At 42.3% G+C, this 17,349-nt stretch overlaps 1 protein-coding gene across 3 annotated transcripts in view; it reads right to left on the bottom strand.

Moving 5' to 3' along the window:
- The window catches only part of htr2aa (5-hydroxytryptamine (serotonin) receptor 2A, genome duplicate a), a 41,584-nt gene extending 24,598 nt beyond the window's left edge, over positions 1 to 16,986 (bottom strand). For all 3 annotated transcript variants that reach the window (XM_029711705.1, XM_029711706.1, XM_029711707.1), the window contains exon 1: positions 16,629 to 16,986. In XM_029711705.1, the coding sequence (XP_029567565.1) occupies positions 16,629 to 16,836 (208 nt within the window). In that variant the 5' untranslated portion in view covers positions 16,837 to 16,986. The remainder of the gene's footprint in view (positions 1 to 16,628) is intronic.
- Positions 16,987 to 17,349: the final 363 nt, after the last annotated feature.

The raw sequence follows: 17,349 nt of genomic DNA, 5'->3' as shown, positions 1-17,349 counted from the left end.
CCAGAGTAGTGATGCTGGATGGGCGGGCAGGTGTGGGCAATGATCGGTTGAATTGCATGCATTTGGTTTTATTTGCGTTTAAGAGCAGTTGGAGGCCACGGAAGGAGAGTTGTATGGCATTGAAGCTCGTCTGGAGGTTAGTTAACACAGTGTCCAAAGAAGGGCCAGAAGTATACAGAATGGTGTTATCTGCGTAGAGGTGGATCAGAGAATCACCAGCAGCAAGAGCGACATCAATGATGTATACAGAGAAGAGAGTTGGCCCAAGAATTGAACCCTGTGGCACCCCAATAGAGACTGCCAGAGGTCAGGACAACAGGCCCTCCGATTTGACACACTGAACTCAATCAGAGAAGTAGTTGGTGAACCAGGCGAGGCAATCATTTGAGAAACCAAGGCTGTTGAGTCTGCCAGTAAGAATGTGGTGATTGACAGAGTCGAAAGCCTTGCCAGGTCGATGAATACGGCTGCACAGTAATGTCTCTTATCGATGGCGGTTATGATATCGTTAAGGACCTTGAGCGTGGCTGAGGTGCACCCATGACCGGCTCTGAAACCAGATTGCATAGCGGAGAAGGTACGGTGTGATTCAAAATGGTTGGTAATCTGTTTGTTAACTTGGCTTTCGAAGACCTTAGAGATGCAGGGTAGGATAGATATAGGTCTGTAGCAGTTTGGGTCTAGAGCAGTGGTTCTTAACCTTGTTGGAGGTACTGACCCCCACCAGTTTCATATGCGCATTCACCGAACCCATCTTAATTGGAAAAATGGCTCTCTTCACCTTGAATTCAGCGAGCGTTGTGTTCTTGTATTGTCCATCTCCATGCAGCTTAAGGAAGTGTTCTCTTAGTTTTGCCGGTGCTAGACTAGAATTGCTCAACTTGGCATTGCAAATCATGCAGTTAGGACGCTGACTCTCATCACGTTCCGTTATACATGTGAATCCATATTGTACATATTCGTCCGACCACTTTCTTTTTTTGCTCGACATAGTTAGTATGAAGGGATTAAAATATTAAGAAAGAAATCACACGATGTACCATCACGACAGTCACAATTCGACTACTGAGCGCGCCAAATTCCCTGCAGCACAGATAGGCCAAGCAATGTTGCGTGATCACCTGCAGCCAATGATGGCCAAGCGGGGCGTGTCATCACGAATCATATGAGTCGGGTGTGTGTCTTGACCTCCGCCGAACCCCTGAGACTGACTCACCGAACCCCTGGGGTTCGATCGAACCCAGGTTAAGAACCACTGGTCTAGAGTGTCTCCCCCTTTGAAGAGGGGGATGACCGTGGAAGCTTTCCAATCTTTGGGAATCTCAGACAATACGAAAGAGAGGTTGAACAGGCTAGTAATAGGGGTTGCAACAATTTCGGCAGATCATTTTAGAAAGAGAGGGTCCAGATTGTCTAGCCCGGCTGATTTGTAGGGGTCCAGGTTTTGCAGCTGGATTTGGGTGAAGGAGAAATGGTGGGGGCTTGGGCGGGTTGCTGTGGAGGGTGCCGGGCAGTTGACCGGGGTAGGGGTAACCAGGTGGAAAGCATGGCCAGCCGTAGAGAAATGCTTATTTAAATTCTCAATTATAGTGGATTTATCTGTTGTAACAATGTTTCCTAGCCTCAGAGCAGTGGGTAGCTGGGAGGAGGTGCTCTTATTCTCCATGGACTTTACAGTGTCCCAGAACTTTTTGGAGTTTGTACTGCAGGATGCAAATTTCTGTTTAAAAAAGCTAGCCTTAGCTTTCCTAACTGCCTGTGTATATTGGTTCCTAACTTCCCTGAAAAGTTGCATATCACGGGGGCTATTCGATGCTAATGCAGTACGCCACAGGATGTTTTTGTGCTGGTCAAGGGCAGACAGGTCTGGAGTGAACCAAGGGCTATATCTATTCCTGGTTCTACATTTTTTTATTTAAGATGGTGAGGAAGGCACTTTTAAAGAACAACCAGGCATCCTCTACTGTCGGGATGAGGTCGATGTCGTTCCAGGATACCCCGGCCAGGTTGATTAGAAAGGCCTGCTCGCAGAAGTGTTTTAGGGAGCGTTTGACAGTGATGAGGGGTGGTCATTTGATCGCAGACCCATCACGGATGCAGGCAATGAGGCAGTGATCGCTGAGATCTTGATTGAAAACAGCAGAGGTGTATTTGGAGGGCGAGTTGGTTAGGATAATATCTATGAGGGTGCCCGTGTTTACGGATTTGGGGTTATATCTGGTAGGTTCATTGATAAGTTGTGTGAGGTTGAGGGCATCGAGTTTAGATTGTAGGATGGCCGGGGTGTTAAGCATGTCCCAGTTTAGGTCACCTAGCAGCACGAGCTCAGAAGATAGATGGGGGCAATCAATTCACATATGGTGTCCAGGGCACAGCTGGGGGCAGAGGGTCGTCTATAGCAAGCGGCAACGGTGAGAGACTTGTTTCTGGAAAGGTTAATTTTTAGAAGTAGGAGCTCGAATTGTTTGGGTACAGACCTGGATAGTAAGACAGAACTCTGCAGGTTATCTTTGCAGTAGATTGCAACACCGCCCCCTTTGGCAGTTCTATCTTGTCGGAAAATGTTATAGTTAGGGATGGAAATTTCAAGGTTTTTGGTGGTCTTCCTAAGCCAGGATTCCGACATGGCTAGGACATCCGGATTGGTGGAGTGTGCTAGGGCAGTGAATAAAACAAACTTAGGGAGGAGGCTTCTAATGTTAACATGCATGAAACCAAGGCTTTTACGGTTGCAGAAGTCAACAAATGAGAGAGCCTGGGGGATGGGAGTGGAGCTAGACACTGCAGGGCCTGGATTAACCTCTACATCACCAGAGGAGCAGAGGAGGAGTAGGATGAAGGTACGGCTAAAGGCTAACAGAACTGGACGTCTAGCACGTTTGGAACAGAGAGTAAAAGGAGCAGATTTCTGGACACGGTAGAATATATTCAGGGCATAATGTACAGACAAGGGTAAACCTGTGCATATAGTGATAATGAAAGAGATATTGTCTCTAGAAATAGCATTTAAACCAGGTGATGTAACTGCGTGTGTGGGAGGTGGAACTAAATTGTTAGCCGAGGCGTTTTGAGCAGTGCTAAAGGCTCTACAGTAAAATAAAACAATAGTTACAAACCAAAACAGCAATGGACAAGGCATGGTGACGTTAGGGAGAGGCATGCGTAGCCGGGTGATCATGAGAGTCCAGTGCGTGGCTTCAGGCAGCTAGCGGCGGGCCTTAGAGGGGCGACGCGACGGAGGAAAGTCTGTTGTGGCCTCCTTGTGCAGTTACATCAGCGGACTGATCAGCAGGGCTCCGTGTGGTAAACCAGGCCAATTGGCAAAATATGTATAGTGGCCAAAGAAATATGTCCGAAGGGCCTCTTAAGCCAACAGTCCAATGTGCTTTAGATAGCTAGCAGGCCGCGGATTAGCGGTTGTGCGTTCAGGGGACGTTAGCTGCTATAATTCTAGGTGGATTTTTATATATATATATATATATATATATATATATATATATATATATATATATAGAGAGAGAGAGAGAGAGAGAGAGAGAGAGAGAGAAAAAATAGGTTCAGAGCTTGCGGTAGGAATCCGGAGATATGGAGAAGAATAAGTCCGACTAGCTCTGGTTTGAGTCGCGCTGTACAGACTGGCGAGAGTTGTCCAGGATGAAGGTAGCTGATGACCGCTAGCAAAGGATAGCTGACTGCTAGCTAGTAGCTTCGGAATGTATTCGATGGGCCTCGTAAGCTATCATTCCGTTGTGCTCTAGACAGCTAGCATTCAGGGGACGTTAGCTGCGAAGGTCAGGAGGTGAGAAGGTTCAGAGCTTGCGGTAGGAATCCGGAGATATGGAGAAGAAAAAGTCTGACTAGCTCTGGTTTAAGTCGCGCTGTACAGACTGGCGAGAGTTGTCCGGGATAAAGGTAGCTGATGACCGCTAACAAAGGATAGCTGACTGCTAGCTAGTAGCTTCGGAACGTATTCGATGGGCCTCGTAAGCTAACAGTCCATTGTGCTCTAGACAGCTAGCATTCAGGGGACGTTAGCTGCGAAGTTCGGAAGAAGAGAAGGTTCAGAGCTTGCGGTAGGAATCTGGGGATATGGAGAGAAAAATAGGTCCGGTATGCTCTGGTTGAATCGCGTTGTACAAACTGGCGAGAGCTTTCCGAGCTAACGGTTAGCTGATGACCGTTAGCTGGCTAGCTTATGTTGGAGATTCCAGTAATAGAGGTAGAGAAAAAAACTTTAGAGAAAAAGCAGGTCCACACCACATTGGGTGAGGCGGGTTGCAGGAGAGTATTTTGAAGTAAGGGGTTAGAAAAATATAAAAAGATATGTGAAGAAAAATATATTAAAATATATATACATGGGACACGACAGGACGAAGGACAAAGACGTCTGACTGCTACGCCATCTTGGATACACACATATACATATATATATATATATATATATATATAAAGAAAAATCCTCATCAATACCCCATAATGAAAAAGCAGAAAGAGTTTTTTAGAATTAATTTTTTTTAAATAAAAAATAAAAAACAGAAATATCTTATTTATGTAAGTATTCAGACCCTTTGCTATGAGACTCAAAATTGAGCTCAGGTGCATCTTATTTCCATTGATCATCCTTGAGAAGTTTCATGAGTCCACACGTGGTAAATTCAATTGATTGGACATGATTTGGAAAGGCACACACCTGTCTTTATAAGGTCCCGCAGTTGACAGTGCATGTCAGAGAAAAATCCAAGCCATGAGGTCGAAAGAATTGTCAGTAGAGCTCAGAGACAGGATTGTGTCAAGGCACAGATCTGGGGAAGGGTAGCACAAAATGTCTGCAGCATTGAAGGTACCCAAGAACACAGTAGCCTCCATCATTCTTAAATGGAAGAAGTTTGGAACCATCAAGACTCTTCCTAGAGCTTGTCACTCGGCCAAACTGAGCAATCAGAAGAGAAGGGCAGTGGTCAGGGAGGTGACCAACAACTCGATGGTCACTCTGACAGAGCTCTAGAGTTCCTCTGCGGAGATAGGAGAACCTTCCAGAAAGACAACCATCTCTGCAGCCCTCCACCAATCAGGCCTTCATGGTAGAGAAGCCACTCCTCAGTTAAAGGCACATGACAGCCCTCTTGGAGTTTGACAAAAGGCACCTAAAGGACTCTCATACCATGAGAAACAAGATTCTCTGGTCTGATGAAACAAAGGCTGAACTTTTTGGCCTGAATGCCAAGCGTCACGTCTGGAGGAAACCTGGCACCATCCCTACGGTGAAGCATGGTTATGGCAGAATCATGCTGTGGGGGATGTTTTTCAGCAGCAGGGACTGTGTCACGTCCTGACCAGTATAGGGGTTATTGGTTATGGTAGTTTGGTCAGGACGTGGCAGAGGGTATTTTGTTTTATATGGTTCGGGGGTTATGTGTATGTAGATGGGTATTGTATTTATGTGTTCCGGGAGTTTTTGGTGTATGTTCTTGTTTTGGGTTTCTAGGTTTTCTAGGTTTTGTATTTCTTTGTTGGCCTGGTGTGGCTCTCAATCGGGAACAGCTGTACATCGTTGTTCCTGATTGGGAGTCATACTTAGGGAGCTTGTTTTCACCTGTCTCATTGTGGGTAGTTGTATTTTGCACTGCTGTTATTATAGCCTGTGAAACTGTTGGTCGTTCTTTGTTTCTTGTTTTCGTGTTCACTTTAATTAAATAAAATAATGATGAGCACGCAACCCGCTGCGCCTTGGTCCCCTTCTCTCTTCAACGTCGGCCGTTACAGACTGGGAGATGAGTCAGGATCAAGGGAAAGATGAACGGAAAAAAATACAGAGAGATCCTTGATGAAAACCTGCTCCAGAGCACTCTGGGGCGAAGGATCACATTCCAACACGACATCGACCCTAAGCACACAGCCAAGACAGCGCAGGAGTGGCTTTTGGACAAGTCTCTTAATGTTCTTGAGTGGCCCAGGACTTGAACCCGATTAAACTTCTCTGGAGAGCCTTGAAAATAGCTGTGCAGTGGATCTGCAGAGAAGAATGAGAGAAACTTCCCAAATACAGGTGTGCCAAGCTTGTAGCATCATACCCAAGAAGGCTCAAGGCTGTAATCGCTGCCAAAGGTGCTTCAACAAAGTACTGAGTAACGCTCTGAATACTTATGGAAATGTGATATTTCCGGTTTTTATATGTAATACATTTGCAAGAAATTCTAAAAACCTGTTTTTGCTCTGTCATTGTGGGGTATTGTGTGTAGATTGATGAGGTAAAAAATGACACTTTTAGAATAAGGCTGTAACGTAAGAAAATGTGGAAGAAGTCAAGGGGTCTGAATACCTTCCAAATGCACTGTATCATCTCATCATCAGCTGGTAACTTTTTTCTTGTGAAAAAGTTGCTGCATTATAGCCTATAGGGTTCAGTAATAATAGGCCTAATATATGCAGTATGAATGAACGTCTAATTTACACATCTCCATCTGTCTTCACTCGTCCCTTCTGCAGATTCAGTATTATGGCTAGTGCTATTGGCTTTCGGGGTCACCTATTTATTTTTTAATTGTTAAGATTATTCTTTTTTAATTGCAGCTGCAAAAATTTTAAACACGCATATCCTTAGAATACCATTGCTTTAAATCAGTGTGCATGTGGGCACATGCTGGGCATAGACTAAGTTCAACGTTTAATTTTAATTTAGATTTTGTTGAGTTTTCACATGTGAATTCAACCAAAATGCACTTAAGTTGATTACTTTTTGCAAATCCAATCACTTTTGCACATTTATTCAAGATTTTGGGGGGTTGAAATGACATGTAACCAATATTGATACAAACAGTTTTTACCCAGTTTGAAACAACTATGCCCAATGTGAAGCACCATTCCCAGAAAGTTGTGGGAAGGTTGTATGCAAAATAACCATAGAACAACCACGCTCTCCACAAGCTCAAAGAAACATATGGTTCTCAGAACGTCATGTGCGAGCTGGGTTTGGAAAAGGTTTGGAAAACCAATTATCCTGCTATGGCTCTTGTAAGTTTGTTTCTGTATATTCTGTTTATGTCTCTCTTGTTGTCTTTCTTGATTGAATTGTTTAATTTCAAATGCTTTATTGGCATGAGTGCAAGATACAATTTTGTTGTTGAATTTAAACAAAACTAACTTGGTTATAGAGTGATATGAATGTTGTAGAATGTACTAGAGTGACTGAGAGTCACATACATAATTTCATAGCCCTGTGGCCACTGACCTTGACACAAACACAAAGCAACAAAACACGATAACCAATTACAAAATCTAGGAAAGAATACAGTGGGTAGGAGCAGACAGTTAGGAGGCAGTCGTCTCTTTCTGTCTGTCCATGTCTGTCTCTCGTTCTGTCTCTCAATGTGTCTCTTGCTCTGTCTCTTGCTCTGTCTCTCAATGTGTCTATTGCCCTGTCTCTCGCTCTGTCTCTCAATGTGTATATTGCTCTGTCTCTCGCTCTGTCTCTAATTCACTCATTTCCTCTGAGACCTTTGACTTTTGCTGCAGTTTGGGGTTTCAGGTAACATCAGTAGTCATCCTGGGTATGCTGACTGGGCTTGAATCCCAGTTCATTTGGAAACATCAGATTAGCTTCACCACAACACCTGTAGTTACAATCTATACCCTCACACATGTCAGAGAAATGTCAAAATAGAAGGAAAGACACCAGTCTTTCTACATTGTTTACACATTCTACAATTCCACATAATATTCAGAGAATGAAGCTGACACGTACAGTCCATCTACTGTGTGTTATACTATTTCTCAGTCATCAGTAATGCTGTCTGGTCCACAGGTTCATAGTTTGGATAACTGAGATTTCTTAACGACGACTCTGAGAGTACAATGCAGTATGTGTCACACTTGCACACCTCACACAGTGAGGCCAATATTTACAACGCTTGAGTCAATGGATGAGAGTCATGGCAACCAGCCATTTGGATTTAAACTGGGTTCATTATCACCCTGGTAACAGCATTTATGTCTGACGTGTTCCCAAATTGTCTATCACCGTGGATACAGTGTTCATTACTGATATCCTGTATTATTCTGGGGTTCAATAGCAGTATTTTTCTGTGTTTGATACCAGGTTCTTAAAAGCCAATACTGACTGTGTGTGTGTGTGTGTGTGTGTGCGCGTGCGTGTGTGCCAGGAGGAGTGTTTGTGTGTGTGCGGTGTATGCATGTGTACAATCTGTCATGGTTGATGCCCCCATTCCTGGTCTTGACGTTGGTGTAATAGGGTTTTATAACTAGTTAGAGGAGGACTGGAAGCAGTCAGAGACTCCAAAAATAAACACACAGCCGTATAAATAAATACATCCCCCAATCCACTACCTCTGCCTCTAACTGCAGCATTTACACAGTAAAGCGCTGGTGGGCTCCAGTAGGTAGAATTTGAAACACGGGGCCTGTACCAATAATACAGACGCATAAACAGTGGATCAGAAACAAACTATCAAATATCCATGACTATGACATCATGTACCAAAGAACCCCAAATGAGGGTAGTTATGTAGCTCAAATAACGGTGGGAGGATAAGCAAGAAAAGATGTTCACCTCTCTTGCTCTCCATTTCTCTTTCTCAGTCTGTTTTCTAAATCCTTTCTCAAACTGCCCCAGTATCAAACACCTATACACTCAGTCAGCCTCCTCTTTTTTCTGTCTCTCTCTTTCTCTCCCTTTCTCTCTCTCGCTCTCTCTCTCTGGTCCCTCTCTAGTCCCGTTTATACCTGGTGCTAACATGTGTCCTTTGTCTTGATCTTGTCTACATTTTAATTTTGCCCACATTTCCCAAAATGTGTTTACGCATGGTATTAAAATGTGTCTGTTATCCATCCACTGTGTCTGCACTGTGAACAGATTTCCTGGTCTCTTATGCAAATTATTTCACAGCTATTCTTTCAAAATAATATTTATTTATTTATTGTAAGACACATATTGATGTTCTCAGTCAATGGTACCACCTGCCAATGATTTTAGAGGGCAAAATAATGATAATTTAAATAGTTTCTCTATCCCAATCTGTCAACACTTGTAAGATATCCAGAGGTGGGCAGGATGATCTGATCACAATCAGATCACAATGTGCCTTTTGATTGTCTACACCTTTCTAAAAAATGTGGGCACAATCAGAATATGGACAAGATCAGGAGAAAGGATGCAAGTTAAAACCAGGTATAAACATGGCTTCTGTCTCATCCTTCTCTTCCCTCTGTCTCTCTCTCTCTTTCAGATGTTTCTCTCCCAGTCCCTCCCTTGATTGAAGCATCAGGAACTCTATCATTCCCATCTCTTGTCTTTCGCCCTAGAAACCAATTTGTTTATTTTCCTCCTCTTGTTTCTCTCCGTCTGTGAATTACCTGAGGGTTATACTACAAAGCAGCATCGATGAGTTAGCCAGCTAACTTTGATAGACAAACAGAAACGTACATACTGTATGTGTTTTTGGTTGTTAAGTAGACCATGCCCATTTGAAGCTTGTATCTTTAAAAAATATATATATAATTTCAGAATATTTAGGCAAGTTAGCAGGCTAACTCCTTGATCCTTCATTGTTGTATACCCCTTTTTTGCCCTGCTAACACATCTGGTTCTCTGAGAGCAGATAATGACAAGGCTTTGTTTTGGTCGTGTCTGAGAGGAAGCTGCTGAGACTCAGTCTTTCCTTAATTTTTTTGTCCTTTAGCAGACGCTCTTATCGAGAGTGACTTAATGGAGCAATTAGGTTAAGTGCCTTGCTCAAGGGCACATCAACAGATTTTTCACCTAGTCGGCTTTGGGATTCAAACCAGTGACCTTTCGGTTACTGGCCCAAAAATCTTAACCGCTAGGCTACCTGCCACCCTAATTCTCATGCTGACTGCTCTTTTGAATCTTGTTTTGCTGCTGCTGGCTTGACCTGAAATCTCCCCCGTGTCTGGCTAAACATCTGAGCACAAACCAAGTTTTCTCCCTAACCACAGAACCACTCATCTGTTTCTCTCTCGTTCTCTCTCTCTCCATCTTTCTCTCTCTCTCTCCATCACCTAGGGGATTAGGTCTATTTTTACCAAGGGGGTAATCTTCTTCTATAAAGACAGTCTAAAGAGCGAGGGTCAAAGGATTTTAGGGGGTTATATGAAACACATTTCCCCTTAGTTAAGCATTAGTCATAACCCACTGGGCAAAAAATGGTTGAATCAACGTTGTTTCCACATAATTTCATCCCCAGAAAATCTATGCGATGACGTTGAATCAACATGGAAAATTAAACTAAAATAATCAGCATAAGGGCATTTCGTCTTTTTTTCAACCAACTTTTACTTAATGAAATGTTTTCATTTCACATGAAAATCAACTAAAAGTCAATCAAAACTAGACGTTGAACTGATATCTGTGCTCAGTAGGAAGACAATGATTAATTCTCTATGTCATGATCTAGACACCACCAAGAAACTAGAGCACACTTACTGCATCGACAACAGAACATGGCATACCTGCCCATCAAAAACTTCTGTCTTCAAAAACACAAACTCTGAAAAGAGGTCTCTGTTTTAACTGTCATGCACCCCTCTAAGAGCGAAACAGTACATGAGCGGAAGCAAAGCAAAGCAAAGGAAAGGAGAGCGATTAAAGCCATGAAAGTGGTGGAGGTGGGAGACACAGACCAGGTATCAGGATCCTGACATAACCGAGAAGAGAGAGAGACAAATCAATAAAGAGATTAAATAATATCCTTATTTCCAGAGGGCAGTAGAGCTGAATGAGCGGCGAGGCTGAAGAAAGGTGCTGTCTTCCTGTCTAACAGTCCCACAGGACAGGACTGGAGGGTCTGGCTAACCTCCATTAAGACCATAACAGAGTACTCTGTTCTCATGAACATCCAGATGTCGCCTTTGGTGACCACTCAGCCCAGTTAAAAGTGTCTATAAAACAGACTGATTGATTATAACTCAGTGGACCATGAAGGCCTTAATCTCGCAAGCCTTCTAAGAATGGCTGTCAGGTGAGACTATTCATGTTCATCTTTTACCCTACCTTGAATCAGAGCCCTGTGGTGCTGTAATCTGGTGTCAGATCACCAAAAGGCAGACAATTAATAAACCCTCACATAATCTATGGCAAGCTAATAAATTATTGGTTGCCTCTGGACACTGTTCAAAGGGTAAAACCAAATGTATATGCATTCATACGAATCAAGACGTCTAATCCCCAACAGCATGTAATGGACAGACAGGCCTGTAATACAGTTGTTGTTCTCTCTGTAATGAAAAGATTCTCTGTTTGCTCAGTCTTTTCATGTGCCAGATGAATCCAATCCACTGTGGGCAATTTAGCGTCAAAGTAGCAACACAAGAAAATAATGACAAAGTATCTGACGAGTTTCTGTTGGCATCCCAACGTTTAATGAGTTCTTTTGTCTGCTTATTAAAGGGGAACATCTAATAAGCAGCAGAGGTCGTACTTTTCACAGAAGCACACTTCCTTCAGACTAATTTACTACACTCCTCATTTTCATGCAAATGAGGTCCCTACTTAGGGCTTAAAGCTCCTTATAAAAGCAGACTTGTGACATTTACACATTTAGAAAGGCACGGAGAGGGACTTAGGAAACAACAGACTGTCTAACTCCAATCCCTGGAGAAGAGAGAGAGATCTATTCAGAGAGAGTCAGCACTCTATTCAGAGAGAGTCCTCTCCACTCCACGTTTCAGGTGAAAAAAATTATGGTGACATTCATTACTTGCACAAAGCATTGTGGGTATGTGGTATGTTCACCAGACCAGATGGGGGTGGAGGCTTCTACTAAGTGGACTATAAATCAAAATACAAAGCCATATAGGCAAATATCTGACAGCTTCCGTAATATGACTGTACATGTCTATCCAGCTTCCAGAGTAAAGATCTCTCTAAGGGATGCTCGCAATATAGCCCATATTCAGTAACAATCCCAGTAATTGGTACGTTCAATGCTACCAGTTTATTAGGTACATCCGTCTAGAACAGGGTCAGACTCCACCTAGCCTCCAAAATAGCCTGAATTCTTCAGAGCATTCTACACAATGTCGGAAACGTTCCACAGTTGCTGCAGATTGGACGGCGGTACATAGGGGCTTCCGAGTGGCGCAGTGGTCGAAGACACTGTATCTCAGTGCTAGAGGCATCAATTCCAGGCTGTATCACAACCAGCTGTGATTGGGAGTCCCATAAGGCACTGCACAATTGTCCCAGCGTCATCTGGGTTAGGGTTTGGCCGGGGTAGGCCGTCATTGTAAATAAGAATTTGTTCTTAACTGACTTGCCAAGTTAAAAACCTCTTGGGGCTAGGGGGCAGTATTTTCACGGCCGGATGAAAAACGTACCCAATTTAAACAGGTTACTACTCTGGCCCAGAAAATAGAATATGCATATTATTAGTATATTTGGATAGAAAACACTCTGACGTTTCTAAAACTGTTTGAATGGTGTCTGTGAGTATAACAGAACTCATATGGCAGGCAAAAACCTGAGAAAAATTGAATCAGGAAGTGGGAGAAATTAGAAATGTAGTTTTTCTTTTGAATCCCTTGAAAAACTACAGTGACATAGGATTTACGTTGCACCTCCTAAGGCTTCCATTGGCTGTCAACAATCTTTAGGAACTGGTTTCATCCGTCACCTGTTACCGGGCAGAAAACTGTAGCTCAGTCAATCAGTGGCCAGTCTGAGGACAGGTGTCTCGTGACGCGCGTGCACGCGAGTTCGCTGTTTGTTACTTTTCATCTGGGATGAATACCTATTGCCGGTTGTAAAATTATCGCAATTTTACGTTAAAAAATACCTTAAAGGATTTATTGTAAACATCGTTTGACATGTTTCTACAAATGGTAATGGAACTTTTGAACATGTCGTCTATGGATTTGTGCCCACGCCACATGGCATTGTAAAGTGTTCTGGTTGGGTCAACAAAACGGTGGTATTTGGACATAAATTATGGACATTGGAGAACAAATGAACCTTTCTTGTGGAAGTGGGAGCCCTTCCGAGTGCATTCCGCCGAAGATCAGCAAAGGTAAGAAAATATTTCGAACATATTTTTAGAGATTTGTCGACGCCGTGGTTGTAGGCTAACTGTATAGCTTAGCATTGAAGGCTAAGTTCTGTACTCAGAATATTGAACAATGTGCTTTTTCCGTAAAGTTATTTTGAAATCTGACAAAGTGGTTGCATAAAAGAGTAGATTATCTCTAATTCTTTAAATAATTGTTATAAATTTTGTCAACGTTTATGAGTTCTTCTGTAAATTAATGTGCCCATTCACCGGCAGTTATGGGGAGAAAACATTTTCTGAACGTCACGCGCCAATGTTAAAATTGGGTTTTTGGATATAAATATGAACTTGATCGAACAAAAAATGCATGTATTGTCTAACATGATGTCCTAGGAGTGTCATCTGATGAAGATTGTCAAAGGTTAGTGCTTAATTTTAGCTGTATATCTGGTTTTGTGACGGCTATCCGTGCTTGGAAAATTGCTCTTTTTTTGTTGCTAAGGTGCTATCCTAAAATAATCGAATGTTTTGCTTTCACCGTAAAGCCTTTTTGAAATCGGGCAATGTGATTGGATTAACAAGTAGAGTATCTTTAAAATGCCGTATAATACTTTTTAAATTTCGCGCCGTGCTATCTCACTGGTTGTTGTCCAACCAATCCCGTTAACGGGATTTTATCTCGAAGGGGTCCTCAAGAGGGAAAAAAAATAATTAAACATTCATGCTCGTTCCATCTCATGTCAAATATGTTCTATTGGGTTGAGGTCTGGGGACTGCGCAAGCCAATCAAGTAAACTGAACTCGCTGTCATGTTCCAGGTGATGTTTTTCCACCCCTCAATTGTCCAGTGTTGGTGATCGCGTGCCCACTGGAGCCGCTTCTTCTTGTTTTGAACTGGTTGGAGTGGAACCCTGTGTGGTCATCTGCTGCAATATAGCCATTCTCTGACAAGGATCAACAAGTTGGGTGTTCCGAGATGCCTTTCTGCACACCATTGTTGTTCTGTTTGTGGACCGCCTGTTAACTTACAAGATTCTTGCCATTCTTCTTCGACCTTTCTCATCAACTAGCTATTTTCGCCCACAGGACTGCCGCTGACTGGATGTCTTTTGTTTGTCACACCTTTCTCGGCAAACCCTAGAGACTGTTGTGCGTGAAAAGCCCAGGAGGGCAGATGTTTCTGAGATACTGGGTCTGGTGCTCCTGGCACCAGCAATCATACTGTACCACGCTCAAAATTGCTTAGGTCACTTGTTATGGCCATGCTAACGTTCAATAGAACAGTAACAAGATGCCTGTCTGTCTACTTTATATAGCAAGCCACAGCCATGTGACTCACTGCCTGTAGGAGCAATCCATTTTTGTGAACAGGTTGGTGTAGGTAATAAACTAGCCGGTGTATATAACATATAAATATCACCAAAATATCAACACATTGCAAAACCACAACCCAAAAATCTATTGAATTTAAATTCTCAAAATATTTCTCTGGCTCTTATTGAACCACTTGTGAAACCAAACAGCTGGAGTTTCCACGCATGACTTAATCATTCTAAAATCTTTAATAATAATGTTAAACAACCAACTAATTCTGTATAACACAACAATGAAGAATGTCAGCCACAGCATACATTGATAATAAGAGGATTTTGGGAGATTGTTAGACTTCAGTGCAGCTTTTGATATCATTGATAATAACATACTGCTGAAAAAACGTAGGTGTTATGGCTTAACATCCTCTGCCTTATCGTGGATTGAGTGTTACCTATCCAATAGAACACAGAGGGTTTTATTTCATGGAAGCCTCTCTAATGAAAATTCGGTTGAGTGTGGTGTACCACAGGGCAGCTGGCTTGGCCCATTATTGTTTTCTGTTTTTACTAATGACCTACCACTGACCTTGAATAAAGCCTGTGTTTCCATGTATATTGACGACTCAACAGTATACACGTTGGCTGCAACAGTAAAATAAATAACTGACACCTTTAGTCAGTTTTAGATTGAGTAACTAGAAATAGGCTGGTGCTAAATATCTCAAAAACTAAAAGCATTATTTTTGGGACAAATCACTCACTCAAACGTAAACCTCATCTGGATCATCTGGATCTATTATTGAATAATGTGGCGATTGAGCAAGTTGAGGAGACTAAACTGCTGGCTGTTACCCTAGATAGCAAGCCATCATGGTAAAAACATATAGACTCAATGGTTACTAAAATAGGAAAGAGGTCATCTTTCTTGACATCTCAGTCAACCAAACAGTTTTTTTTAGGCAAGAAAAACATAAGCAAATTGCAGTTTGTCCAGAAGAGAGCAGCATGCATTGCACTTAGATGTACACGGAAGGTGAATGTCAATGACATGCATTTCAATCTCTCCTGGTTCAAAGTTGAGCAGAGAATGACTGCATCACTGTTGGTCTTTGTGCAAGGTGTTGATGTGTTGAAGGTATCTGTTCAAGCAGTTGGCACACAGTTTGGACACGGTATCAAACAATACGTGCAACCAGAAGTCTCTTCACAGTCCCCAGGTCCAGAACAGAGGCTGGGAAGCAAACAGTATTAAATAGAGCCATGACTAAATGGAACTCTCTGCCACCCCAGGTAACTCCAGCTAGTAATAAAACCAGATTCAATAACCAGATAAAAGAACATCTCGTGGCACAACAGGGACTGTGAAGAGACACACAGACATTGTGTCCTGTTTGGACCCCAGAAAGAGAAGTGGCTGCCTCGGCAGGAGATCATTTGGGATCCTAATAAATATTAAATACATACTAAATACTACTATAAATAAATGAAAAGTTTCATTCCAAAATGCTATATATCCATTTTCAGAAATGTAGGTAAATTAGCTTTTATTGTTTAAATGGATTATGAAAGAGATTGGTGTGTTTTTTCACTATCTAATCATTGTATGGGGTTGTTCAATGACAGACATATTTATTTCAAATCTATCACTTGATGGTTTTATTTCAGAGAGACAAATAATCAGATTTATTTTTTCAAAATGCTATATGCTTCACTCAGAGAAATAAGTAGTACTGCTAGGTTTTACACAGTCAAATGTAACAAATAATTACATTTTTAATAAAGTACTGTACACATGATACATTTGTGACATCAATATTTAATTAAAAATATATATATAATAACTCAATACAGTAATCGGAGATCTGTATGTAAAACATTTACATTTGACATTTTAGTCATCTAGCAGATGCTCTTATCTAGAGCGACTTACAGTACCTGCATTCTTCTTAAGATAGCTAGGTTAGACAACCAAATCCTGTACAGTCAAATATACGGGATACCACCATTCCATTCCAGCTAAGCAATGGATATATAGCATTTTGTAAAAAACACATTTTCATAAAAATCTAAAATCTATGAATACAAAATCTGAGAACAGTAATGTAAATGTCAAATATACAAAACACACTCTTGTTTATAGACTTTGTAAGTATTATGATGTAATTCTCTGTTCTCTGTTTTTTTGCATGTCTTTACTGTGCTGTGTCTGAGCCTGTATGTGTGCAAGCCAAAGACAAATGTAAGTGTTTAACCAAACAATGAGACAATAAAGTTTTGAACTTGAGCTGGAACTCACCATAGAGAATTGTCACCATGGAGATGGGCATGACCAGGATGCCCAGCAGCATGTCGGCGACAGCCAGCGACATCAGGAAGTAGTTGGTGGCGTTCTGGAGCTTCTTCTCCAGAGACACTGCGATGATGACCAGGATGTTACCCGTCACTGTCACGGCTATGACCGCCAGGATCAGCAAAGCAGCCCAATTCTTGTCCACTGCTGTCATCCCCTTCACACACTGCGATGATGCCAGAATCCTTGCTTCATCACTGTAAACCCTGCCGCTATGCGTCCAGTTGCCTGGCGGAAAGTCATGCACATTGCCGCCATCATTCCCGTTACACCCATTTGAAAAATTCCTGTTTTCATTTCCCAGAAGTCCCTCTGGACCATTAGGCCAAGGGTCAGGGTCGGGGTCAAAGGACGGAAGCGTTATGGCTCTGACAGCAGAAGAGATCAACTCCGATACGTTCCCATGCAGATTCATTATGTCAGTCGCCATACACCTCCAGCACGTCCCTTACAATGACACACTAACTCTTACAAGTCTGTTACGTGGTGAGAGAGGAGCAGAGAGGGATAGGTCTGGTCCTTAAGAGTCTCCACATGCTCAGAGCTCAAAGTCAACCCTCATAACGTCTGTCAGTGTTAAACTACATGTGGGATTAAGTCAGAGGAGGCAGTCCATGGGTACAGACTTCACCTCTGTTAATTCTTGAAGTAGTTGTAGCTACTGACG

Source organism: Salmo trutta, chromosome 24 (genome assembly GCF_901001165.1).
Source record: "Salmo trutta chromosome 24, fSalTru1.1, whole genome shotgun sequence".
Taxonomy (NCBI): domain Eukaryota; kingdom Metazoa; phylum Chordata; class Actinopteri; order Salmoniformes; family Salmonidae; genus Salmo; species Salmo trutta.
Note: the sequence above shows the minus strand (reverse complement) of the source record. Positions and strands in the feature narration are given on the sequence as shown.